At 36.5% G+C, this 27,709-nt stretch overlaps 3 protein-coding genes across 4 annotated transcripts; 1 reads left to right on the forward strand and 2 right to left on the reverse strand.

Moving 5' to 3' along the window:
* Positions 1 to 5,829: 5,829 nt before the first annotated feature.
* Positions 5,830 to 7,811, reverse strand: LOC9321237 (putative F-box protein At3g23420). Its single transcript, XM_021030989.1, has 2 exons — positions 7,145 to 7,811; positions 5,830 to 6,840 (listed from the first exon to the last, which is right to left on the reverse strand). The coding sequence occupies exons 1-2, from the start codon at positions 7,808 to 7,810 to the stop codon at positions 6,229 to 6,231; spliced, it is 1,278 nt and encodes a 425-aa protein (XP_020886648.1). The 5' UTR covers position 7,811; the 3' UTR covers positions 5,830 to 6,228.
* Positions 7,812 to 11,209: 3,398 nt separating this feature from the next.
* On the forward strand, positions 11,210 to 17,446 carry LOC9321238 (topless-related protein 2). Its single transcript, XM_002882983.2, has 25 exons — positions 11,210 to 11,457; positions 11,556 to 11,735; positions 11,820 to 11,933; positions 12,023 to 12,181; positions 12,270 to 12,447; positions 12,534 to 12,666; positions 12,785 to 12,900; positions 13,018 to 13,150; positions 13,233 to 13,342; positions 13,450 to 13,519; positions 13,622 to 13,692; positions 13,780 to 13,875; positions 13,941 to 14,033; positions 14,117 to 14,244; positions 14,369 to 14,603; positions 14,708 to 14,866; positions 14,964 to 15,059; positions 15,259 to 15,408; positions 15,496 to 15,606; positions 15,730 to 15,906; positions 16,029 to 16,157; positions 16,261 to 16,356; positions 16,451 to 16,633; positions 16,711 to 16,886; positions 16,980 to 17,446. Exons 1-25 carry the CDS (start codon positions 11,378 to 11,380, stop codon positions 17,200 to 17,202), a joined length of 3,396 nt encoding a protein of 1,131 aa, XP_002883029.1. The 5' UTR covers positions 11,210 to 11,377; the 3' UTR covers positions 17,203 to 17,446.
* A 146-nt stretch (positions 17,447 to 17,592) lies between these two features.
* Positions 17,593 to 22,999, reverse strand: LOC9319096 (DEAD-box ATP-dependent RNA helicase 13). Of its 2 annotated transcripts, none has more exons than XM_021033442.1 (15): positions 22,483 to 22,999; positions 21,969 to 22,274; positions 21,383 to 21,570; positions 21,116 to 21,310; positions 20,843 to 21,019; positions 20,189 to 20,577; positions 19,817 to 19,997; positions 19,532 to 19,654; positions 19,334 to 19,450; positions 19,065 to 19,169; positions 18,662 to 18,802; positions 18,489 to 18,554; positions 18,198 to 18,356; positions 17,926 to 18,007; positions 17,593 to 17,782 (listed from the first exon to the last, which is right to left on the reverse strand). In XM_021033442.1, exons 1-15 carry the CDS (start codon positions 22,667 to 22,669, stop codon positions 17,724 to 17,726), a joined length of 2,475 nt encoding a protein of 824 aa, XP_020889101.1. In that variant the 5' UTR covers positions 22,670 to 22,999; the 3' UTR covers positions 17,593 to 17,723. The 2 variants fall into 2 exon arrangements, with proteins under 2 accessions (XP_020889101.1, XP_020889102.1); XM_021033443.1 differs by having other exon boundaries at positions 21,383 to 21,567; positions 22,483 to 22,998.
* Positions 23,000 to 27,709: the final 4,710 nt, after the last annotated feature.

Below are 27,709 nucleotides of genomic sequence, written 5' to 3' on the forward strand. Positions count from 1 at the left end.
GCGTTGAGCTCAATGAGTTGGTTGTTCAGGGAATCAGCGTTTGATTCGGACTCTTGAAGCCTACCTTGAATACCCGAAAACTCTTCCTGGAGTTTGAAGTTCTGGTCGTACTGACCCTGCAGCTCCCCCTTTATCTGCGCGAGCTCGGATGTTAAATTGTCGACTTTGTCCTCCAGATCGTGCTTGGAGCCGGCAGAAGAACTGAGTTCGGCCTCAAGGGCCGAGAGTTTCTTTTTCCACATATCAATCTCCTTCTCCCGGCCAATGACCAACCCTTCGTAATGTTCGATCATGTCGTTAAATTCGCTTTGAGCCTGGCGTTATACATGAACCCGGGATGACGAGTCAGTTCGCAGAATGGCAATACAAAAAAAAAAAAATATATATATACATAAAAGAAAGCGGAACTAACCCGAGATGAGTGATGCGCGTGAAGCAAATAACGTTCACGAATCGCAGGGCGCCATTTGTCGAAGTCCGGCAAGATCGAACCCGATCGGGTCTTGAAGCATCGGAAGACGCTGCCCTCTTTCTCCATAGCTGCGAAGAAGGAAGGGTTGTAAAAATTGGAATTTTAATAAAGACAAAAAGTTTAAGTGTGTGTAAATCACCAAACCTGAAAGCGATTTGACTTGAGGTACAAGAGCAGGCTTCAGCCTCGAGGGAGCATCTCGAGATTCAGAATCTCCCTTTTTCGGAGACGCACTCCGGGCAGTCTTTCCACTATCAGGCTGGGAAGAGGAGGACATGTCAACCGGTCGTGGAGGACCCATTGGTTCAGAAGGAGGGGATGACCGAGGTGAGCGGTCAGTCCGGGCCCTTGACTTTTCCCTCTGCGGGGAAAGATCACTACGAGAGGACTTGTCTCTCTTCCGGCGAACCAAGTTCTTAATTGGCTCGTTACTAAAATCATCTCGGGGAGGACGAGGTGAATCACGGCGAGGAGATTGATCCCTCCGAGGAGAACGTGAGTCGCGGCGGTCGCGACGAGGAGTTAGTCTGAAGGAAGCAACAGATCGGGCTCCCTCGGTACTGCCATCATCAACCAGCAAGGTCCTCCTATAGTCCTTCTTGTCTATAGAAGTCGCGAGAAACTTTTTCTTCTCCTCGCAAGCCTCAGCCATCGGCTTGGAAAGCAACTTACGCTTGGCCGCAAGGGCCCGAGATGACATTCCCTGAGTCGAGGGAGGGGGAGGAATTTGGTGAAGATGACCAGGCGGACTCATCCTGAGTCTGTGGTTAGCCTCTAGGAATCGTTCAAGAGTGAAGGAATTCCAAAGGGTTTCCCCTTCAAGAATTATTTTGAAGAATTCGATGAACTCTTCAGATGGGAGATTGGAAGCGATGAAAGCTGCGAAATGAAACAACGGTGTTAGTCAATAAAGATAAAGAAACAACCGGGAAAGATACAGGCAACCTAATCACTACCGGGTTTCGCAGACCACTTCGAAGGGAGAAAATCTGCGAGATTTCCAATCGAAGCGGGAGTTTTCTTAATTAGAAACCAAGGATGATGCCAATTTTCATCCTTGTTCGGAAGATGTGAAATGATGTTCCTGTTGGCATTAGGATATGCTGAGAAGTACCCCGCTTTCTTCGATGAACTTCTCACACTCAGAAGCTCATTTAGTTCAGCAACTCCGATAACGTAACCGGCCTCCGCCGCGATTGTTATAATGCCGAGAATAGTACGAAGAAGATTGGGGGTTAATTAAGGAAGAGCGATTTCAAGAGCCGCTAGGTATAAAATTAGGGCTTCGGGAAGAGGAAAGGTCAGCCCGCAACCCTTGAAATAAATCTCATACACACAGAAGTAACCATCGCGATGGTTCTCTGGAGATTCTGTGGGGGAAGCTATTTGTGCTTCCGCCATAATTTCCGGCGGAATCCGGCAAAGCTCTCTCAATCGCTCGAGGGATTGAAGAGTACAAGTGGACCTATAGTGCGGACCGGCAATATCACCAGGGTGGGTGCACTCGTCGTTACTAGAACGCCTCTCGTCGAAAGACGGAGACTCGGGTCTATCGGAATCGGAAGTCATTGGGAAGAAAGAAGAATTCAAGATCCGGCGAAGAGGGGTTTTTGCGAAGGAACGAAGAGAGAGTTTTTTGATTAATGTACAAAAGTAAAAGAAGAGAGTAATGGTGAAAAGAAGTTACCTCAAGCTAATGATGAAACCGCCTCGGAAGTCGTGTGGGAAGTGGGAAGGTTTTTCCCGTTTTAATAGTAATTAAACAATATACGGTCATAATGGTGACAGATGTCACTCAGTTAAAAAAGGCTAGTGCCGAAATTAAAGGAGTGATGAGATTTTCGGCGGGAAATCAGAAAGATTCTCGAGCGCAATCTTTGGCTATTTGAGCATTTAAAGTCCTCCGAATTGGAATAGCACTTCGAAGAACTTGGGGGGCTAATTGTTGGTGTCGGATCCCGCACCAGAAGTACGAGACCAACCAAAGATTGCCACGTAGTCAAGATAATGGCCCATAAAGAATGAAGTACATTGGACCCAGGATTCAAAGGAACGCTCGAAGTGGCTGTCACCACTTCGAGAATCCGAAGTGATTACATTGCGACACGAGTTCGATGAAGAAGGCATGGGTAAGTCGGTTCAAGGACACTTGGGCCAAAAGAGGCGAGGCCCATGAAGATCAGAGTCAACTCAAATTCAAACGTTGAGCATTAAAGCCGAAGAATCAAAACGGACACATTTAAGAAGAAATAATTGTACTTAATTACTCATTTTAATGTCGTTTATCTATGTATAAATATAGAGGTCAATGGCCATGTAAAAGGGGATCTTCCTCTCAAGAGAGAAATTCTATAGCAATTTTCGTATCAATTTATAAGTTTTTACATATTCATTTTTGTCCCTCAAGAATAATCTTGCCCACTTAACAAAATACTTGAGTGTGTGAATCCGACATCCACAGATGACCTTATGATTTTTGCAGAGGGGACAAAGAGATCAGTGGAGGGTGTTATCACGATCTTTGATAAGTTTGCGAGTATTTCTGGCCTGAAAATAAGCTTGGAGAAATCTACCTTATACATGGCTGGGATACAACAAAGCACGCAGGAAGAGATTTTGCAAAACTTTCCATTTGAGGCAGGCTCTCTACCAGTGCGGTATCTCGGGCTGCCGCTAATGACCAAAGCAATGACAAGCAACGACTACCTACCTTTAATCGAGAAGATAAGGAACAGAATCAGTACATGGACAAGCAGATTTTTGTCGTATGGGGGAAGACTGCAGCTCATAAAGTCAGTTCTTATGAGTATCACAAACTTATGGTCGTCGGCGTTTCGGTTGCCGGGAAAGTGTATGAAAGAGGTAGAACGACTTTGCTCCGCTTTTCTGTGGAGTGGCCCAGATTTGAAATCGCATAACGCGAAGATAGCATGGCAAGTAGTTTGTCTTCCTAAAGGTGAAGGAGGCTTAGGTCTCAGACCTCTAAAGGAGACAAATATAGTTTCTGGTCTAAAATTAATCTGGAGACTGCTTGCAACCAAGACTTCCTTATAGGGGCAGTGGATTCATAAATCACTAATCCGAAATAAATCATTTTGGGACATCCGTGAGTCATCTCAGCAGGGTTCATGGATGTGGAGAAAGATTCTCAAGCTCAGGGAGACATCAAAAAATCTCCACAAAATGGAAATCAAAAGTGGAAGAAACACTTCATTTTGGCATGACAGATGGTCTTCCATGGGGAGAATGGCAGACCTGCTCGGGGATAGAGGTTGTATTGATCTCGGGATCACGAAAAACTCAACGGTGGAAACAGTTCTAACCACTCATCGGAGAAGAAGACATCGAGTGGACATTTTGAACAGAATTGAAGCAGAGATTGAAGGAGCAAAATCGAAACAGAGAAATGAGGTTGATGATGTACACCTATGGAAGTGTCGGGCTGGTTTCAAACGCAAGTTCCTAACATGTGAAACGTGGAGACTTATTCGAACCGAGAAACCTGCTTGTGAATGGGCAAAAGCCGTGTGGTTTTTGCAAGCCACACCAAAGTTTGCGTTCATAACTTGGTTAGGAATGCATAATAGACTTCCTACGGGCGACCGGATGTTGAAATGGAATCAAGGGGCAGACACTTCTTGTGTTTTCTGTCAAAACCCGGTGGAGTCAAGGAATCACATTTTCTTTCACTGCAGCTACTCACATCAGATTTGGAAAACACTTACTAAAGGGCTCCTTGGGAACCACTTCACATCAGATTGGGAACTACTTAGATCGTTAATCTTCGGCACTGCTCTTGAAAAACGCTACTTGTTGCTCCTAAGATACTCGTTTCAAGCCACGGTTCACTCCATATGGAGAGAACGCAACAATCGTAGACACGGTGAAGACCACATCCCAGCTCCTCGCCTTGGCCAAATGATAGAGAAAACCATTCGGAACAAGATCTCTCTCCTCCGCTGCTCGGGGAATCAGAAGTACCAAGACCTCCTCATTATTTGGTTCTCTACTCGAACTTAAGTTTGTAAACAAATGCCAAATCTATCACCTTCAAAACTGAAGCACTTGATGTAACACTTGTTTTTTTGATGAATAAATTTTACATTCATTCAAAAAAAAAAAAAGTCAGCTTGATTAGCTACGGAGAAAGAGAGCTTATTTAGTAATTAAATTCTGTCTTATGTTGATTAATTAATTAACTTTACTAGGTGAAATACATGCTGTACGTCATAGGTCTTTCTATATATAGGGTGTATATAATTTGAGATTTATGTTGCGAATGCTAGCTACAATGCTATAATATAAAATCAACATTCAAAAGAATAACTGTCAAGAAAAATGTGGATTAACACGTCTCTGTAACCCCATCAAAAATTTCATTACATGTCTCTACTCTAGTGTATACTTTGACAAAATACTCCACGATATTTTTTTCATGGTTCAATGTTAAAACATGTTGCACACTTTTCAGTCCTTAATATATCCAAAGATTACAAAAGACACAAATATCCTAAAAATCCTCAAGACCATTAAATATATTTGCTAATAATGTAAATATCCTATAAATCCTGAAGACCATTAAATATATTTGCCAACATCCTCAAGATTATAGACCAATCACATTTTCAAACTAAACAAATTACATTTTTCACTAAAAGACTAATCCTATCAAAAACAAAAGATTTAATTTTCCCAAAATGTTAAAAACTTAGAGCATCAGCAACGGTCGTACCTAGCAAGTCTCTAACGATTAAAATATAAGGAAAAATGGAAAAAGGAAGAGAGAGTGATAGAGGCGTTTCTTGTTTTAGGTACTCATAAAAAACGTTTTTTACACATGTTTTTTTACAATTAGTCTAGTTGAAATACTTTTTAATAAATTATTAATATAATGTGAGTTCACACATAAAATTGTATTCACACGGAAAAGAGAAACTCAAATTAAGAGACGGAACGTTGGGCTTGCTCTTAGAGACCCCCGAAAGATCACAACATCATGCAGTAGTAACATGATTCATCTACTGTATATGGGATTATATAAATACGCTTTCATTGACAAAGTTCTATAGTAACTTAGTAAGTATAGAGCTTCAAGCATCTAACGTGTATGAAGCAAACTCATAGGTATCCATGAATTTCAATGAGTAATTAACCTTAACAAACTTCCATGAATTAGAGTCAAGATTGTAGATCTCAAACTCATAAAATAGTTTATTTCAATCATATCGTAAGTATCCAAAAATCTCAAAATTTGGTGGCTTGGACGCGATTTGTTCTTTATTTGGGAAATTGAGAGAAGGCTTATTACATTTTGACAAATATTTTCCGTCGATGTTGTAGGGTTTTGGTTCATGGGTATATTCTGCCACATTTTGACTATACCATGTTAATTTGAAGAGAGGAGTCATATTGATTCTAGTAAGCCTCTGTAGTTTTTTCGTCTGCTTTCAAGCTCACGTATTGCAAAAACATGGTATATATGAAATCAATTTTTTTTTTTTTTTCACGTGAAACAGAGAGCAATTGCATCATGCATAACAATACTAATAACAATTAGCAGTGCTAAAAGAGAGTTTCCAAGTAAAAAGTCCAGGAAGCATTTTGGACGGTTTCAAATAAATATTGGAAGAGCCAACGAGACAGTGTTGAGAAACCAGATAACAGATTACACTAATGTTCGACATATGAATTAATGAACGAAGTTTACCAAAAAGAAAACAGTAAAAAACATAGATAGATTATGCTTTGCACTGAGCTTACTTGATTTGCACTGAGCTTGGAACATATGAGCACACAAGTTGGCAACCATTTTTGTCTGTAGATTCTCCAAAAACCACTGTTTCAAAATACCCATCTTCTCCATAACAATAAGCTACGTTGCGCATCTTCGTCTCTTTGTCTTTAGCAAAAACCATAACAACTTTCTTCTCCTCGTCAACAAAAAAACTCTCATGTTGATCATAAGTAAGAAGTGTTTTCTTATCCACCACTAAGAACAACATGCTCCAGGACGCCGCTTCAGGCTCAATGTTAGACGTAATCCATATCTCCATCTGTAATGTACCCTTGCGCTGAAATAACACAGCAAGCTGCTCATCTCTAACACTAGATAGAGTCACACTATCGACCATACTAGAGTGAGACGGTAGACTAAGACGCGGACCAAATCTCTCAGTTGTAAAATCAAAACAAATTAAAAAAAACTCACGGTTCTCTATTGCCGAATTTTGGCGCCTTCGAGCACAACAAAGACACCCGCCGGAGTAAGTAATACTAGTATTATTTTTAGCAAGCCAGTAAGTATTTCCCTTGAGAGACACGCCACATTTATAAAACCGCATGTAGAAGTTGGGGGAGGTTACAAAGCCCTTATTTCAACAGACTGTTAACCACAAGCGGTAGAGAGGTCCCCCACTTCGATTCCCGCCCCGTTCTTTAGAATACCTTTTCCTTTGTACAGCTTTCCTTGCTCGAATATGAGGAAAGGAGGGCATTCACGGAACTAGTTTCCCTGGTCCCCCCGTCGGGAATGGGGGCTTCTAAACCTTGCCTTGCTCATGCTATTTGGGATCCTCATTTTGGTCAACCGGCTGTGGAAGCGTTTACTCGAGGAGGTGCTCTTCGGACCATCTTTCCTAGTATCATCTCGATGTTCAATTTTCATAGTTGTTATTCCTTAATTCTGTTCCCCTTGGCAGTGAGAGTAATATCCTTCCATGAATTAGAGTTAAAATTGTAGATTTCAAACTTAAAACTTCTGAATTCCCCCCTATATCCATTACCTACAAATCCCAAGATTTTTTCAATAGATCTCAAGATTTTGAGACTACGATGCGAGTTCTTATCCTTCTTCTCGTATCCCAGAGCGAACGAGTACCTGATGAAACCGAAGTCGTCACGATAAGTAGTTTCGATCCACCTTGTTTTCCCACGATAAGGGTTCCAAACCACAAGCCTCGGTGTTTTATCTTTGGTGGTGCATAACAACAAACCGCTACAGTGGAAGACGCTAGATATATCAACTCCACCATCTACATTGTTTAGGCTAATCAGTTTACCTTTTCGGTTTATAGCGTTGTAGTCATCGTCCTTGTGAATTCCAACACTAATTAGGTAGACACTAGAATCCATCATCATGATCGCCAGAAACTCTTTCTTCTTCGTTTCTGATCTTGATTTACGGATGTGCTTCTTTGTAAAGCTCCGATGTTTGGATAAACTGTTCCACTTTTTGCAAGTAGTTCGCACTGCTCTAAGAGATGTCAACGGAACACTAGAGAGCACTTCCTCTACCACATCTTGTGGCAGATCGGACATCGCCGTTGTTGAATCTCTCATCTCCAAGTTAGGTCAAAGCTTCGACAACTCTTTTCGTACCTTCCGGCTCTATATAGTGAACACGTCTCGTTGAAGACATAAAAACCTGATGGGCCAATACTGGGCTTGTGAATCTTAGTGGGCTTCTTAATGTGTGCCAAGACATTAGTGTAGAATGATTTTTTTTTGAGACAGCTGTCTCTTTTGAGAGAGACTTTGCAAGACAAGAGAGATGATGACGTGTCATGTTTTTATTGGCTGGTTTCTTTTGACAAAACAGAAGAAAAAAAAACGCGTAAAAAAACACTTTGCCTTTTTGGATTTTTCCGACTCACTCTCCTTCTTTAGGCGAGACGATGGAGATGGAGAGTGAGAGTGAAATTAACGGCAAATTCAAAATTAATCCGATGATTCTATTTATTGAGAGTGAAATTAACAACGGCAAAATTGTGGTGTCTGAGAGGCCCGTAAAAATGTCGAACGTGCATTTGGAGTATTGCAAGCTCGCTTTCATATTATTAAAAAACCCAGCTCTTGTTTGGGATAAATAAAAAATTGTAAATATTATGAAAGCATGTATCATACTGCACAATATGATAGTCAAAGACGAACGAGATGGGTACAATACTTAGTTTGATGTTTCAGAATTGAACCAGACGTGATCCTAGGTTTTTGGTATTGAAACATCTTTCAAATCACCAAACGATACTAATGACTCTATCTACGGATTAACCAAACTCTAGATGACTATCAGATAGATCAAAGCTCCAGGTGCTTGAAGTGATACTCATCGATTTTCAAGTATATTAGACCATTTCCTTCAACTGAATGAATAACGCCCCTACTAACACACCAAGAAATTATTAAATACAAAACAAACAACATGAAGAAAAAAAAATACAATAGAAGTCGACAATAGCTATAGCTTACGACCGGATGTTAAAGATGCAATCGAATTTAATTACTTTACCATACCTTAATATAAAAATCAAAACCCTAATCTTATATAAAATATAGTTTTCAAAGTCAGTAACTCACAGGATCGTGTCATGTGTTAAATTTATCGATCTAAGATTTTGACATGTGTAAAACAAAATTTTCTTTTTATTTATTTTAAACAATTATAAGGAAACTATACGCACATGGCAGATTTTAACATGTGTAAAAGAAAAATTTTCTTTTATTTATTTTTAAACAAATCATAAGAAATTATACGTATATATCTTATTATATAAATACAAAAAGATAAATATATAAACAAATCTTCTCTCTAATAAAAAATTATCTTCTTCTTTTAAATATAGTTTCTATTCACAACAAAAATTTAATATATCTTTTTATTAAATTTAATTTTATTTAAAAGATTTAAAACCCGCACATCGAGCGGATCCTAACCTAGTAAAATATATAATTTAAAGTCAAATTAGGTTAATGGCAAACAAAAAATATAAGATTACCTCTCCATTGTACGTTCAATCTTTTAGTCGCCTAAAACTGAAATTCAAAAGATAGTAGGGGTTAGATAAAAGCTTACCTCCTCTAAGGATGAGATTCAACTTTTTATCCTAGACTTTGATCCATGAAAAAAAATATTGTAATAATGTAAATTATAGACTCATAAGGTAATTTGACACATAATTCAAAAAATTACTTGCACGTCTGTTGTGACTTTCTCCACATCGATTCATACATTAACTTCCACACATCCAATTTGAGATTGAATGTAAAGACCATTATTTTTATGAAACTGTAATCAATTTGATCATCAGAAAAAAAAAATACAAAATTAAAAAAAAAAAAAACGCTAAAAAAACCAAAACATAAGCACTACCAAAGATGTATACTACGACTCATCGATCTTGGCGTTTCTGATTAGGTTCTATTATATGAAACTGTTGAGTTTGAAAACTAACCTCTTTTTCTTCATCATAAATTGAAATTTCTAACCAAATCCAAAAAAAAACACACACAAAACATCAGACGCGATGAGAGACTACTAATAATCAATATCCAACACGAAGTTATAAAATTGAAAGTAAATTATGAAGAGGCACAACTAATTTAAAAAGGACTAACAATTGATGTAAAAAGTTTGTTTATGAATTTAATTGAAGAGGCATGTCTTCATCAACTCGTTCATTCAATCCTTTGACAGAAACTCCCATGAGCGGTTACCTAAAACACAATTCAAATGATACAAATCAGCAAAGAAAATGTCGATATTCATCCGTAGAACAACAAATTAAAATAACAATACAAATATAACCTCAGCAGGAAATAAAAAATCATAACGCATGATAAGAAATTCGATTCATATAAATAACCAAAGTAATATAAAACAAACCATAATATCATAACTATATATTTATTATTTATAGATGACAAATCCGATTGATATTGGTGTGACCGAGGCCCTATATTTATAGCTTAATATTTAGGGTAGACCATCATAATTATCTATGGAAATTTTACCTTTTTAAATTAAGATTTTCTTGATACAAATATTTATGTATATGATGAATGTGATTTAACATACATGGACGATTTAACATTTCATTGTGTTTGGAATATAACATTTAATCTCAGAACCATATTAACATATAATTACGTTCGTGAGGAAGTCTAGCATTGAAATTTACCAAAAAAAAATTTGTTATTTCCATATGTTATTTTTGAAAAGTTAACATTTTTATTTTTTATATATATATATATTGTTTTTTTCCTTTTTTCATAAGTATTTCAATATAGAAACTAATAATAATTCAAAAAATGTAAATTAACGTGGTGTATAAAAATGTTAATTGATGAGATGTCCAACCGCGATTGGTCGTTTAAAATCCTAGTAGACAGCCTCAAAAGTTTATAGCTTCGACTTTTATATAGTATAGATTGCAGAGCCAAGTATCTCGTATTTCTCACGAGAAATCTCGCTCCAACGAAAACTAGCCGAGATGATCGCAGATAGCGAGACCACGTCATTCCCCCTAACAAGGCAACAACATGTGGCGGACGCCAGTAAAACTCTGCTCAATTCACTTCAATTCTATTTTTGGAATCCGCGTGACGTAATCCACCTAAGGGTGTATAATCCACTACTTTGCAGTCCACTGTAAAATGCATCTAAAACATGACACGTGTTAATACAAGTCAGATACGGAGAATACTCTTGGATCCCACATCTGCTTTCGGTGGGCTCAACCGCATGAGATAAAAGCCTTTAGCTAAGGGATCAGACCAAACAGTCTAGACAAACGAGGTTATCAACTTATTCAATAATCAAAACTACTTATCAATGATAAGCAAAACAACTTATCAAACTACAGTTCTATGTGACAAAACGCATCGAAGAAAGTGGAGAACAAGTCGTACTTTTTTCTTTTTTTCTTTTTCTTAGAAAATATATAAATAGAAATTTCTACTATCTCTGGGGTCAGCTTTTCTTCATTTTCGCTTTGCGACGCGAGGAAATGCAACCTTGAAACCCTAGAAAACCATTCCAACTACGACTAAATCGATTTCACAAACTTTGACCTACCCTTCTTTCACCATAAACCCAGATCGCTTTAATTCCTTGAATTTCTAGCAAAAATGTCGTCTTTGAGCAGAGAGTTAGTTTTCTTAATCCTCCAGTTCTTAGATGAGGAGAAGTTCAAGGAATCTGTTCACAAGTAAGTCTTTTTGTTTGTGGTGCTTATTATTCAACGGTTCTTTGGTTTATTTTGCGTAATTTTGATGTTTGGATAAATTGGAATTGGTTGATGTGTAGGCTAGAGCAAGAATCTGGCTTCTTTTTTAATATTAAGTACTTTGAAGAGAAAGCTCTTGCTGGAGAGTGGGACGAAGTGGAGAAGTATCTTTCTGGTTTTACTAAAGTCGATGATAATCGTTACTCTATGAAAATCTTCTTTGAGATTAGGAAGCAAAAGTATCTTGAAGCTCTAGATCGGTAATGATTTTCTTGGTTTTATCTGTTGTTTGCTTGATTATTTAGACTGGTGTTCTTGATTTGATACATTTGTGTGTATTACAGAAATGACAGAGCAAAAGCTGTTGAGATATTAGCCAAAGACTTGAAAGTTTTCGCGACGTTTAACGAGGAGCTTTACAAGGAGATTACTCAGCTGCTAACTCTGGAGAATTTTAGGTAATTTTTGTTTTGCTTTGATGTAATTGAATTTCGAAAGGTAGTTACTTGAGTGTTGAAGAGTTTGTTTTTGTTGTGTGTTTCCATAGGGAAAATGAGCAATTGTCTAAATATGGTGATACGAAATCAGCGAGGTCTATAATGTATACTGAGTTGAAGAAATTGATTGAGGCAAATCCTCTGTTTCGAGAGAAGCTAGCCTTCCCCAGTTTCAAAGCTTCTCGCCTGCGAACTTTGATCAATCAAAGGTGAACTAAGAGGAGTCATTTTTCTTCCTTTTCTTTTTATGATAGAGATGAGTTTAAGTGTGTGACATGTGTGTTTGGGATATTGCAGCTTAAACTGGCAGCACCAGCTATGTAAAAATCCAAGGCCTAATCCTGACATCAAGACATTGTTCTTGGATCACTCTTGCTCACCATCAAATGGTGCTCGTGCTCTCACTCCTGTGAATCTTCCAGTTGCTGCTGTTGCAAGACCTTCAAACTTTGTTCCTCTTGGAGTACATGGTGGAGTAGGATCACTTCCTAACTTCCACCCATTCTATTATAACTTAATGTTCAGATTTTGAGGGTTGATGAAACCATTGTATCTGTGCAGCCGTTTCAACCTAGCCCTGCCCCGGCTCCTAATGCCAATGCTTTAGCTGGATGGATGGCAAACCCAAATCCTTCTTCATCAGTTCCATCCGGTGTCGTCGCTGCTTCCCCATTTCCTATGCAGCCAAGTCAAGGTATGATTTATGTTACAACTTACAAGTGTTTGGATATTACGGTATCTTTGGTTTTTTTATTTATTTGTGATATTAGAGTTCGAACCTGAAATCCTGTTACTGTATTTCGTCACAACAGTTAATGTGTTGAAACACCCTCGGGCACCGTCTAACTCTCTAGGGTTGATGGATTATCAAAATGCTGACCACGAGCAACTCATGAAACGCTTACGGTCTGCACAAACATCCAACGAGGTAATTGTTTTCAAGTTTCCCTTGTTTTTGAAATGCTGACTAAGCAAAGAAAACTTTTGTTGCTTTTGGAATGTGTGTTTTGATGTTGAGTGCATGGCTCTACTTTTGAATTCACAGGTCACATATCCTGCTCATTCTCATCCCACTGCGTCACTTGATGACCTCCCTAGAAATGTCGTGAGTACAATTCGCCAAGGGTCGGTGGTGATAAGCATGGATTTTCACCCTTCTCATCACACTTTGCTCGCTGGTTAGTCCATTGCTACCATGAAAAGCTTAGTAGAGTTGAGATTTTTATTTGGCTCTTGTTATAACATGTCTATTACTCGTAGTTGGTTGTTCAAGCGGCGAAGTCACCTTGTGGGAAGTTGGATCCAGAGAGAAGGTTGTCACAGAACCTTTCAAGATATGGAATATGGCGGCTTGTTCTGTGATCTTCCAGGTTCTCTCTTATTCCATCGTTTTTTATTTTCATAAATTATCTAGAAACATACTTTAACACTAAGCTAATAAACTATGACTTTTGTTGTGATGGCATTTTCTTGCCAGGGTTCTATAGTCAAAGAGCCATCAATATCTGTCACTCGTGTAGCATGGAGCCCAGATGGAAATTTGCTTGGTATGGTATATGGAGATTGTTCTCCCAAAAAACGTTTTAAAGATATAGTTGTACTTTCAAGTAGACACGAAGTTTGAACTTAGTATTATTTTCCATTTACAGGGGTTTCTTTTACTAAACATCTGATCCATGTATATGCTTACCAAGGCTCAGACCTACGTCAACACCTAGAGGTATGTTTAATCGTATTTTTGTACTTAGTTTCTTGCCTTTATTGCATCTGCACCAAACTTAATCAATCATCTGTTTCTGTGTATTAGATTGATGCTCATGTAGGCTGTGTGAATGACTTGGCGTTCGCCCACCCAAATAAGCAAATGTGTGTTGTGACTTGTGGTGATGACAAATTGATTAAGGTACGTAAGGATTATGACTCTGGAACTCAGTTTATTATTCCGTGTCTAATTATGAGATTTCCTAGGTGTGGGATTTGAGTGGGAAGAAGCTTTTCACTTTTGAAGGCCACGAGGCACCTGTTTATTCCATTTGCCCTCACCAGAAGGAAAATATTCAGGTGCAGGCATCTCTTGTTTAAAAAGACCTGTAACTTTCCCTTTCGTTTTCTTGTCATTTATTCTTCTCTGTTTTACTGTGCAGTTTATATTCTCAACCGCTCTTGATGGAAAGATCAAGGCGTGGCTATATGATAATGTTGGTTCTCGGGTTGATTATGACGCACCAGGACAGTGGTGTACAACAATGCTCTACAGTGCTGATGGAAGCAGGTACATCATTCTTATTTGAAAAGCTCTAGAGTTGTAAAACAATAGTATGTCTCTGCCATAAATTGTAAATCTTCTGAACGATTTTTATAAGCTCATATCAAGTAAACATTTGCTGTGATTTCAGATTGTTTTCTTGTGGTACGAGTAAAGAGGGAGACTCGTTCCTTGTCGAGTGGAATGAGAGCGAAGGTGCCCTAAAGAGGACATATTTAGGCTTTAGGAAGAAATCACCTGGAGTTGTTCAGTTTGATACAACCCGTAACCGTTTCTTGGCTGTTGGTGAAGACAATCAAGTAAAATTCTGGGACATGGACAATACAAATCTTTTGACAACTGTTGAGGCTGAAGGAGGACTTCCTGTATGAAATTCTTGCCCAAAATACTCTTCTTGGCTCCTCGTATATAAAATCTTTTGTATTCTCTAGCCTGTTGCTTTACTGATGCTATGTAATGTTTATATCAGAATCTACCCCGACTGAGATTCAACAAGGATGGGAATCTTCTTGCAGTTACCACAGCGGATAACGGATTCAAGATCCTTGCGAATACTGATGGTCTCAGAACCTTAAGAGCATATGAAGCGCGGTCTTTTGAAGCATCTAAAGCATCAATTGATATGAAGGTGTTGGAATTATTCCTTTTAATGTTATACGTGGAATCTTTTTATTACTCATGCCTTTTGTCCAGTTTTAACTCGAGTGTCAATGCTGGTGATTCAGGTATCCCCCTCCGCAATGGCTACAAGCATCAGCCCAGCTGTTGGTAAAATTGAACACATGGACACAGACTCTCCTGCAAGGCCAACCCCAATTCCTGTATGATTAAAAATTTAGTAGATCTTTTTCACTATATATTCTCCTATTTCAATCAAGAATCCTTAATATATGGCTGATATCTTGACGAAACTGATTGGTAGCAAAATTAGAATCATGGCCTTAGTGAAACGGATATTAGTTTTGTTTTGTAAATACATTTTTTTCTTTTCATCTAACTTTGGTGTTATGACGTATGCAGAATGGAATTGAGGCAATGTCAAGAACTATGGAAAAGCCAAGAAACTTGGACCCTGTTGATAAGTCTAAAACTTTAGAGCTCACAGAAATTGTTGATCCGACTCAGTGCCGACAAGTAACCATGCCAGATAGCAAGGATTCTGTTAGCAAGGTTTGTTCCCGTCTCAGCTTGAAATTGCCCATCAATTGTTCTGTTCATTAATAACTATCTTGAAATGCTGCTATGTCAATTCTTAAGGTTGCTCGGCTTCTGTATACAAATTCTGGTGTCGGTGTTTTGGCTCTTGGATCAAATGGTGTCCAAAGACTATGGAAGTGGAGCCGCAATGAGCAAAATCCAACTGGGAAGGTGATACGTTGTACCTTTCAAATTTTACACTTCATGTGGTTTGTCGATATATGTGAGTTGTTGAGTCACTTATTTGAAGCTCTCTTGCATAAGTGTCTGAGACTGTGTCTTTTTATTTTGAAGGCAACTGCTAGTGTAACTCCACATCATTGGCAGCCAAACAGCGGTCTCCTAATGGCAAATGATGTTCCTGAGAATCCTGAAGGGGCTGTTCCGTGTATAGCGCTTTCTAAGAATGACTCATATGTAATGTCAGCTTGTGGTGGAAAAGTTTCGTTATTCAATATGATGACTTTCAAAGTAAGCAGCTTAATCTAACTTTTTTTTTTTCTCGGGAGCATATCCATGAAGAATACCTCAGGAGCTAATGAAACTATTTGAGTAATATGCGAAGCTAATTCCATTTTTGCCTATCTTGGCAGGTAATGACAACTTTCATGCCACCACCACCAGCTTCAACTTTCTTGGCGTTTCATCCTCAAGATAATAACATTATTGCAATCGGGATGGAGGACTCGAGTATACATATTTACAACGTCAGGGTAGATGAGGTATAATACATTTGTTTGATTCTGTGGTCTACTGGTTTTTACTGCTGTAACTACTGATTCATCTCTTAAATGAATCTGTAAAGTAATCTCTTTTCATCTATAGGTGAAAACCAAGTTGAAAGGTCACCAGAAGCACATAACTGGTCTAGCATTCTCTACCGCACTCAATATTCTTGTCTCTTCTGGTGCCGATGCTCAGGTAACACAATTTCATGTTTCCTAGATGCTATTGGAGCTTTTCGCGTCTCTGTTGGCTTGTAACTTCACAGACTCGTTACCTCTCTTTATTACAGCTCTTCTTCTGGACCGCTGACTCGTGGGAGAAGAAGAAATCTTCAGTGATACAGCTACCACCTGGAAAAGCACCAGTAGGTGACACGCGAGTCCAATTCCATAACGACCAAATCCAGTTATTGGTTTCACATGAGACACAGCTCGCCATTTACGATGCTTCGAAGATGGAATGCATTCATAAGGTAAACTAAAAATCTTTGTATTTACTGTGAGATCTTGAATGATTACTAGAAACCTTAAATTCTCTTTCCTTATGCAGTGGGTGCCACAAGACGCTCTCTCGTCGCCCATAACCTCTGCATCTTATTCATGCAACAGCCAACTGGTTTACGCGTCATTCGCTGATGGAAACATTGCAGTCTTTGATGCTGAATCCTTAAGACTTAGATGTCGCATTGCTCCATCGGCTTACATGCCTCAACCAACACCGAACAGGTACCGTGTTTTACAAACTTTAAATAAAAGCTCACATAATCTGACCATTGTGATTTCTTGGACTGATTGTACTTTCTTTTTCTTCTGTGATAGTGCACTGATCATTCCACACGTGATCACAACTCATCCACAAGAACCGAATCAATTAGCGGTTGGACTCTCTGATGGTTCGGTTAAAGTGCTTGAGCCATCAGAACTTTCTAGAAGATGGGGTGTTGGCGTCGCGGCTAGTTCAGATAAAGCAGGGACTGAAAATGGACGACCGTCTAGTTCATCAGCGGCTAACAACTCAAGTTCAGATCAGATTCAAAGGTAAAAATAGTTGATGTCAGTTAAGTTAGTTGACATATCTTTTTTATTTTGGATTGTAAAGTTGTGATAGCTTGTGCTGTTTTTGTAAATGAGATTCTTAAATTAAATCAGTAGGCGTAATAACAGTTGTTATTTTTTATTTTTTATTTCGGCGTTATAACAGTTTTAGAAAGGCTATAATACTCTTGAATGTAGTGGCTTTTAATGTGTATGGATTTGTCAAAAATCAGAGACTTACAATTGTTATAGTCTGATTGCCCAATTTCCAAGTTAGTTAGCAAAGCACTTCCAGAAATGAATTTGTCTATTTCTTCTGTCACCAATGGAGCAGTAATATTATTTTTTACTAAATATCTCCTTTATTTATTATATTGACATGAGCATGTTGATCAAAGATTTGAGAGATTGAACCGTTCTTTAAAGATAAAAAGGAGTGACATGCACAAGTTTACAATTTATGGTTTATAACTCTTATAATAAGGTCAAAAATCTGATAAGATAAACAAAATTTGTAAAAAGGCATACTTAAGAAGAAGCCATTAGTTTTCTCTTTTTCTTCTGGTCCCTTCGCTGATCACGCCGACCTGAAAAATGCATAACACAGCAAGATCATAAACATCTGTTTAAGTTTCAACTTATCAAATCCCATTACTGGCAACAATCAACCACACACACATCAGTGAACGCAAGTTATTAATTAGATCAGACATAAGTTATAAATATATACCTATCTTCTCTTCCTTTCTCTTCTTCCTCAAGCTCGCTATATCGCGCCTCTTGTCTGCACTCTGACCTTTCATTTTCATCATCTGAACAAAGCAACAACATCATTCATCAGATATGGTCATGCAAACTGGGAATAAAGTTGACACGTCTCAGCAAGTAAGGAAGATCGATCCTTAAAAGATTATCCAAGAAGACACCCAACCAATGTCAAGCTGAAAAGGTGATTTGATATGATATTGGGGGTATTGGTAGAGAGAGTGGAAAACTAAGTACCTCGTTACCACCAGCACGAAGGGCTTGAAGAGGTTCGATGCAGTTCTGGTTAATGACAACAAGTTTTCTTCTCTTTTTCTTTCCACCAGTTTGCATTTGTAGTTGTTTTTGTTTCGATAACTCTATAAACTGATTCTGCATAAGAGTCGACACACCAGCCTGGGACAAAAAAAATATTGATAAATCTCTTGTGCAGCAGCAAAAGAGAGCTAGAATGGCTAAAGTTTATTTTTATATTAAATGCGGATATGGAGGCTGTGACAAAAAGAAAGATAATAGGACCAAACTTACTCCAGCAAAGTAACGGCCTGAAAATTTCTTGGGCTGCATCGGACGTGATAAGAGCGAGCTAAGTTCCTGAGGATTGAACCAGACATCAAGAATTAATTAGTAATACAACTTTCTACGGGAAACTAATATTTCATGATTCAGGAGAACTTTTCTTCTGAGTAGTAGTGACAAACCTCCTGCAGCTTATTAAGTTGTGCTGAGGTCGCTTTTCTCTGCCTGACATTGTCCACTCTTTCCTCTTCACTTTCGTCATCGTCCAATTCGAGTTCCATCGATTCAGCATGCTTTTCAAGCCAGGTCCTGTCTGCTTTCTCCTGGAAAGCAGACACCAACGACAAATTAATGACAAAGTTGAAAATTAAGTACACAATAAGAGCTAAAAAGCATCCAGCTGACGGCAGTGAGTGTGAAGCTACTACGAAGACCACCGACACAAAATATTCACATAGGCCAGGGTTAACTATTTCCGAAACAGGGTAATAGAAACATGGACTTCCAGCACTTAATTTCAAATTTTTACACCCACAACAAAACCATAGGATACAAGTACATTCAGTATACTGATGGAAGATATACCCGTGAGCCTTTCCGCTCAATCTGGTCTATTTGACGTGCTAGAGATAATCGCTTCCTCACAGCTGGCATATAAGAGCTATCCAAAGGGAATATCTTTACGGTTTCCTGTAAGCACAAACAAAGGAACATTCAGCATGAAAGTGGCCAAACAGAAGAAAAAATATGTACTTTAGCATTACCCAACTCAGTGTTTTTCTTTATAAGAAAACTATGTTTTGAGGATATCTAAACTTTGGTTTGGGAGTGTGAATATATTTATATATATTTACCTTAGAGAATGACTTGCATAACATGTAAAACTTGGACGAATCACTTGGCGCAATCAAAGCTATACTGCATCCATCTGCGAATGCTCTAGCAGTCCTCCCACTTCTATGTACATATACCTATATGGATATAAAGGCTCAGAGCTTGTAGAAATGTTATCAATCAAAAATTAGAAAACTTAAGAGTCGGTCTAAGCTTACTTCTGCCGAATGTGGAAGTTGGTAGTGAATAACAGTTCGGACATTCTTAATATCAATACCCCTTGCTGCAACATCTGTTGCTATGAGTATGCCATTTTCGCTTGCACGGAAACGGTCGATTGCCTGTGACATATAAAGAGAGTGGAAAGGAAAAGATGCTAAGTAACAATATTAAGTAAATACGTGTGTTTCCAAAACACCCTTGAACTCAGAATATAACAAAATGAGTGATTATTGTAGCAAAGGAGTCATGAGGACAAATAACTAAGCAATAGAAAGTTGAACCTTCAACCGAGCTCGCTGCTTCATATCTGAGTAGAGTTTGCAAACATCGAGTCCAAGAATCTTTAAAAGCGCACAGATATGCCGCAAAGCTGCCACTGATGTACAGAAAACAATTGTACGCCCTTGTCCATGGACGCTCAAAATATAATACAAGTAAGCATCTTTTTCCTCCTCTTCGCACCTGTAGTTTGATATAAGATATTAATACTACGAATACCGAGATAGGCAAAAAGAATAAGTACCATTAAAGATTTCTGGATGTTTTGTAAGCAAATAATGAGTAGAAGCATGGTGTCCTCCAAGCAATAAAAGCTTACTTATTACGCATTCAAATTAATAGCTTCAGAGGGATATAGGTAAAATAGTACTTACTTAATAAAAGATTCTTCAATCTTTGGTGCCAAAATAGATGCAGTTGTCAGATCAATGATGGCAACACTATCTCTCATTCCAGCTCGTTCAGATAAAACCTCAATAGAATTCACTTCACCAGATGATGATGGCTTTGACTTCGAGGAGCCACGCTTTAGCTTTTTACGGAAATCCGAAGACAGCGCTATGGTAGCTGAGAAAACAAAAGTTTGTCTTTTCTTCTTCGGGGCATTGGAAACTGTGTCACTACTCTGCACAGTTTGCATTTTCCCTTCATTTGGTCTATCTGTCACCGGAAGCAAGTCAATTATAGACTGCAGCTCCCTGAAATGACCACTTTCAACCATGCGATCAGCCTCGTCCAACACAAAAAACGATAAGGAATGCAGCTGCCAAAGATGATCAGAAAAAGACAAAACAATTTAGACAGTGTCTAAGAACAGCTAAATAACAGTAATAACATTTTACACATGCCTTGATTAGCAGACATACTCATTTTCAAGAAAATGATATTCAGATTACAAACTGATTACTGCATCTATGCACAAATTCAATAACTACACCAGAATCTGTTAATCAAAAAGTAAGATATTCAATAACTACACCAGAATCTGTTCATGAAAAAGTAAGATACTGCGATTATGCATTGCATACCTCTACAAGATGCTTTTCTCCAGCGGACATAAGTTCCCACAACCTTCCTGGAGTTCCAACAACTATTTCAGGTTTCCCTTTCAAAAGTCTTTCCTGCTTCGCTGATGACATCCCACCAACAATAGGAACGACCTTGACATTGAGATTCTCGGCAGCATTCTTAAGATGATCCGTCACCTGGAATAAGGGAAAAGTTGGAATTGTATTTCAGAACTTCCTCATGACCCCACCCACAAATGAACAAAGAAGCAATGTGATGATAGTAAAGGATACCTGAAGAGCAAGTTCCCTAGTTGGAGTGATGATTAGAGCTCGTAAATAGCCATCTGCAGCATACTTCTGTGCTTTTTCTCCCTTCAATGCATACAATTTACCAACCTTTTCCCGTTCGTCTAAGAGGCGTTGCAGTATGGGCAACCCAAAAGCAAGAGTCTTTCCAGATCCTGTCTCCGCAGCACCAATAACATCCTGTGGTCCAAATATGAACCTTACATCAATAAATTATATTTTCTTGATAGAAATACAAGCTGGTCATCCTACCTTTCCCTGATATGCTGCAATGGAAAAACAAGCCTTCTGAATTTCTGTCGGCTGCTTGAATCCAAGGTGGTATATTGACTTCATGAGTAGTGGATGGAGTCTCATCAAACCCCATGCACTAAATTCCGGAGGAATCTCTTCTCCCTCAACTTGCTCCTCTACTTTGTAATCATCATCACAGCTAACTGCTACAAATAATGATCTATCATTAAAATTGGTCTTAGAGACAAGAACTTGGTGACAGAAAAACAAACCTCAAAGATAGACATAAACTAGTGCATACAAGGGAACTTACGGTAACAAGAGATATATAATATATAACGAAAGAATGTATAATTCGAAACATTCAATATTTTCCACCTCATGTGAAAATGGTCGAACAGAAGAAATTCAATTGCTAAACTTAAGAAGATAAGCAGAAACTTTTTTCTTGCAGCTGATCTAAACTGTAGCTAATTCGGTAGAACCGGATGTTATCCTTGTCAAATCGATCCACCACAGGGTTTTAGTTTCTGAGACTCTACGAGTAATGATAACCTCTTTTGCGGCAAAAACTAAAAAACAAAAGAGTATATGAAATACTAACCATCAGAAGTGTCCTGATCCTTTTCAGCCTCCTTAATCTTCTTCTGTTTCTTCTTCTTCTTCTCCTTTTTCTTCTCCTTATTCTTCTTAGTTTTCTTCTCTCTTATCTTACGACTCTCAGAGTCATCCTCGTCTTCCATTTCTTCTCCATCTTCTTCTTCTCCTTCGCCTTCAATTATCTCATCAACAGTCTCGTTGGTAACATCATCGTCTTCTTGAGCTTGTTTTCTCTCTGTTATTCCATTTTCAACCGTAGGAAGAGCTAGATGGTAATCAGCTTCATCAATCTCCTCAAGTGAAAGAAAACCTGCCCAAACAAAGTTTAAAGTTTCAGACTTTCAGTGAACTAACAAGGTAAAGCCATTGACTCCAGACACTAGTTTGAGATAAATGATCATTTGGGTTACCTAAAAAAACATGAATTGCATAAATTTTCAACCAAATAAGACAACCACAATAGTATAGTTCAAAGAGGAAACAAACACTACAAAAAAAAAAAAAAAAAAAACTTTTACCTCCGTCGAGCTGGCCTGAGCCTGAAAATAGAGTGGAGAAGGTTTCGCCTTCGTCGTCTTCTCCGATAGGTATTGAAGAGCTCCACGGAAGTGAATCTATGCGTTCGAAATCCTCCTCTCGTTTTCTCTTATGGCTTCTCTTGTTCTTCTTCGCCATTGAGGAAGATTCTTTGCCGCCTGCAACCATGTTAGCTGTTGATTTAAGCTCGAAAGCTTTGAGAATCTTTGGCCCCGAGTCTCGTCGTCGTCGTCGTCGTCGTTGGCAGAGAGATGGAAAATCTTAAGCAAAGTTAAAACTCATATAAACCCTAAATGAATCAGTACGAAACGATGTAGTATAATTTAACCGGTTTTGGTTTCGATCCGGTTATCTGAATTAATTCAAACCGAGTGATTTGCTACCGATTAGGATTTAGAAGATAAACACGTCAAAGTGACGTTAATGGCTGATAGCCTGATACTAATTTGGGCCTTTTCTTGTGAAGCCCATCCGCAAAACCCCAATATTATACTGTATAATTTTCAAATCTTTTCTTAAATTACGAAAATAAAAATGAATTCGAGTAATTTATTTATAATTCGATATTATTGCAAGCTTTTAGCTGTCATTATTGCTTAAGTGACGACTGAATAGCATTAGCATGCAATTGGGAGCATTGATTAGTGATTAGTGCTAATTAAAAAAGTAGTTGAATCATTTGACTCTCAATTTAATACATTCTCTAGAAACAAATACCGTAATTATGTAAAAACGGATAATCTGGCACGAAAAATTCGTACAGAACCGCTTCATATTACATATGTAAACAACATTTCCCAGAAATGGTTATTTTGAATTCTAATTTATTTCGGATGACAAAAAAAAAAAAAAAAAAAAACACCGTAATTATCATGGGGCTGACCGTAATTTATTGCTCGTGAAAAAAGAATCATAGATTCTTCTCGCATGGCTTGAAACAAATGTGTTTTCAAGCATGAGTAAGTAACATTTTATATGCACCAAGTATTATATTATAGTAAATGTATATATTGCGATGATCACGACGAATAAAACCAAAAAAAAAAAAGTTGAGAAAGAATCACGTAAATGTCAAAGTGTGAATACTAAGGAGTGGGGTCTCCACCGCAACCACAAAAGGGATCCGAAGAAATTCCTAACAGAATCCAACTTTCAACGTATCCAATTTATTTACGTGTTCTCTCTCAAGGAGTTTTTTTTTCTTTACCTTTTTGGCAAAGTCTGTTTATTGTGTACGTTAGAATATCGTAGTCATAGTTAAAACAGTTGAGCTAATCTTAATCTATGTTGGTTTCGCAGTACTAGACTGGTTGACCAGTTATTATTAAGTTTAGTATTGGTTTGTCAAATCTTTATATATAGATTGATAAACCAATACTATATATAATCTTTTCATTGCAATGTCAAGTATGGTTCTTTGTTCTAGAAGCTTGATAATATTAAAAATATGTACATATTCCGTAGATTTGTTTGAAATTCAGTCACAAATTCTTAGAATACAAAAACAACGTCCGACTTTTTTCATTAACGATCTCAAACATGTTTACCGTTTACAAATTTTGAACTTTAGCTCAAGCTTGTTTAGTTTGATTAATGATGATAAATCTATATTTGAAAGTTTAGTCGGGGACAGGTCGTGGCTCGTGGGAATTATTATAGACGAGTACACTGTACATTATATTATCGCTTTCGAATTTAGACAGCTAGGGTTACGTCCAAGAAAACAAAAGGAAAAAAATGATAATTTTGACAAGATCTTAATGAGTAGTTGAATAGTATTTGGAGCTTATTGATCACGGGAGATAACCTGGCATAATTATAGTGGCCACACGACTTAAAATTAAAAGGATAATCATTTTGTTTCTAAGATATATTGACATAGGTGGTGAAAAAAAAAAAAAAAAAAAAGATATATTGACATAGGTATGACCCGACATAAGTATATGACCCGCCTCGTTTATAAGATTCCAACAAATATGAAAGACCAAGTAACTAATCGCATCTTGATAACTTATATTATTAAGATCGCTATTAAGCTTAAACTTTTAGATCTATGTGTGATTGAATAAATATATAAATCAGTAGATAACGACGTCAAAACCATTATTTTTTCTCACATGAAGATTTAATCATTATCTAAGAAGTCTCGCAGTTTTTGTTTCTAAATCAATCAAAGAATAAATTAGAACAAGCAACAACTTCATGACAATCCAAAAATGTTGTACAACATAAATATTTTCCTTCGAGATATACACTACTAATTATAATCATTTGCGTGGCGTATATCACAAGTCACAACACAATACTATATAGTCAATGGAAAATCAAATCAAATATTAGTAATTTCCACAATCATCTGCAATTAATTGAAATCTCCACATTACTTCGGTCTTTCCCATTAATTAGACTTCGATTTATTGTAGTACTATTTGGTATAGAGATAAGTGTGTTTGATACCGCATCAATTTGTATACAAATATGGATGTTGAACCAAATTAAAATGTGTGGTTTAGTGGAAAAATGGACTGTCAAAGAGAACCAGGCTGGCATTTTCTCTCCGATGATTGCTTGTGGGTCCTGTTATCTTCACTGTCTTAGCACATGCGCTTCTGCTTACGTGTCCTATTCGCATTTAACACTTAATCATATATAAACCTACTTGCTCTTATTTTTAACATACTATGAAAAAACAAACCTTGGTTATATAATCTGTAAGAATACTAACTACATCTCACATTTACGAAATTAATATGTCTTAGTGTAATGTTAAGAAATATTTGAATAGTACTTGCGTGTATAACTGACTTTTACATGAGTAATCTCTTAAAAAAAAAAACAGCTGATAAACAAGGTTTTGTATTTTAGTAGTAAACAAATACGACTTCTTAATCCATCGATGACTGGTCTGAAAAATTCAGATTATATTAATCACTTTGGCAAAATTATTATATATAGAATATAGTATTAGTGAACTTTTCTTTTGTATTTAAACAATAAATCCAAACGGCTGCTAGCTCAAATCAAAACAGACCACATGAGCTGCATGTGTCGTTTTTAACACATCATATTCTTCTTCTCTCCTATCTCTATCTATATCTACTATGAATATAATTGTCTTTTCCCAATTGATTTAATTTCTTAGCATTTTATAATTTGTATAGCCAGTGAAATAACTAGGTTACTAATTAAGACAAATCAGTGGTGGTGGTGCATATACAATTATACCAAGAATTCTTAATCTCTGAATTAGTAAAAACTAATTCATAGTGTAGAATAGTCGTGTCGGCAAGATATGTTCGTTCTAGTCGTTCAAGACAAACTAAAAAAAAAATGATGAGTTTAAATTGAGTAATTAGTCAGTTTATAATCATCACTAGATTTTAACCCGCGGTACACCGCGGGATGATTTAATTTTAAAGTTAGTATAAAAATATTTTCTAAATTGTATCTCCTTATAACATATTTATTTATATTATAGTTTACAATTGTTATTAAGTAACGGTATACCACGAGTCCACGAGATAATTATTAATAAACTGAGGATTTAACCCGTATTAGAGCGGTATATAAATATTGATTCAAATTCGTCCGCCATATAAATCCTTTCCGAAATATAACCCGTTCCGTAATTTCTTAACCCGTCCTGTGATTTGTATTAAAAAAAATAAGGATTAAATCCGTATTGAAGCGGCGGATTAATGATATTTTAATCTTTTTATTATTGTTGATTCAAAAACCCGTCCCGCCAAACCCATCCCGCCAAAAAACTCATTTATTTTATTAATGTTCTTATTTATGATATGATTCTGAATCATTGTCTAAATATTTTAATCGATGTAGAACGTTGAACACACATTTTCGTCAATTGGATAATATATGTCCGTTTTTAAAATTTCGAATCACAGTATATGCAGAAAAAAAATTGATTTTTTATTTTATTTTATGTATTATATGATGATTCAAAACAGTTAAAAACAAATCAAACAAAGATGATAGGAGAATCATAATTATAAATCTTAATCAGATCTTCTAAAAATCTAAATTATTAAATTATTAAATTATTAAATTGTTAAAAATACCCCTTTTGGTGTGCCCCTTTTCAAAAATGCCCCTTTTAGATGTCCATTTTAAAAAATGCCCCTTTTTAAATCTGAAATTTTTATAAAGTTTTATTAGGTTTATAAGGTACTTATGGATTGTAACTACTACTTGAAGACTCGATCCAAGTATTTATAAGGTTTTATAAGGTGTTTTTAAAGGTTTTACAAGTTATTTTAAAGGATTTTCAAAGGTTTTACAAGATATTTTAAAGGTTTTTAAAGATATTTAAAATGCATTTATAATGTATTTATAAAGTATTTATAAGATTTTAGATACATAGAAATATAGTTTGTGTATGTTTTAATAATATTACATACATATTTGGGTAAATCTTATATTTTTAAGAGCATTTTTTATCTATATTATTAATTTGGAATCACTACATATTAAACAACCTTATAAAGGGTAAAATATTACAAAAGATGCCATTGATTTTTAGTGTTTTTAAATAACTTCATTAAGGGTACAATAGGAATCACAAAATTAATATATTTAAATACAAAATAGTTAAATTCTTTAAAATAATTATTAATTTCCAAAAAAATAAACTAATTTTCTCTCTCTTATTAATTATGGACGAAAATTTGAAATTAATTTCTAAAAATTTTTTAACCAATGAGAATTGAAAAACTAAGATTTGATATCCAACTAAAATTTTATATAAACCAATCCTAATAGACTATTCTATATCAAAAAAAAGAAATTAGTATCATTTTAATTCAAAATACTATGCCTTAAAAGATTTATCAATGGAGGATTTTAATATTGAATTTGAAATTTCATAAGAAAATCAAATACAAATTTAAAGATTTAGTTTTGTTATAATATTTTCATAAATTTTGAAATATAAAACAAAATTTTATTTCACAATTTCTGAAAAACAATATTAGATATTAACAAATATTTATATTTACTATGAAATAAACTCAAATAATAATAAATTTAAAATATGTATCATCATGGCCTTCGTTTAAAGCAAGTTTCAGAAATATCTAAACAATACATTGTACATATTAATTTCCAAATTATTTTGCGTTTTTTTTTCAACCGAATCTTCCTTAAATAAATCCCTAAAATATTGCACGAAATAATGTAAACTAAATATAT

The sequence above is a fragment of the Arabidopsis lyrata genome, assembly GCF_000004255.2.
Source record: "Arabidopsis lyrata subsp. lyrata unplaced genomic scaffold ARALYscaffold_3, whole genome shotgun sequence".
In the NCBI taxonomy this organism is placed as follows: Eukaryota; Viridiplantae; Streptophyta; class Magnoliopsida; order Brassicales; family Brassicaceae; genus Arabidopsis; species Arabidopsis lyrata.

Bases quoted from the DNA above. Each gene is read 5' to 3' on its own strand.
- LOC9321237 (XM_021030989.1), bottom strand. From the start codon at position 7,810: ATGAGAGATTCAACAACGGCGATGTCCGATCTGCCACAAGATGTGGTA. The intron at 6,841-7,144 runs TAACAACTATGA...TGTTGAAATAAG, and splicing joins AGGGGAACAGAATTAAGGAA to GGCTTTGTAACCTCCCCCAA.
- LOC9321238 (XM_002882983.2), top strand. From the start codon at position 11,378: ATGTCGTCTTTGAGCAGAGAGTTAGTTTTCTTAATCCTCCAGTTCTTA. The intron at 12,182-12,269 runs GTGAACTAAGAG...GGGATATTGCAG, and splicing joins CGAACTTTGATCAATCAAAG to CTTAAACTGGCAGCACCAGC. The intron at 14,034-14,116 runs GTGCAGGCATCT...TTTACTGTGCAG, and splicing joins ACCAGAAGGAAAATATTCAG to TTTATATTCTCAACCGCTCT.
- LOC9319096 (XM_021033442.1), bottom strand. From the start codon at position 22,669: ATGGTTGCAGGCGGCAAAGAATCTTCCTCAATGGCGAAGAAGAACAAG. The intron at 21,311-21,382 runs GTAGGATGACCA...TTTGGACCACAG, and splicing joins TTGCAGCATATCAGGGAAAG to GATGTTATTGGTGCTGCGGA. The intron at 20,578-20,842 runs GTATGCAATGCA...CATCTTTGGCAG, and splicing joins GAGAAAAGCATCTTGTAGAG to CTGCATTCCTTATCGTTTTT.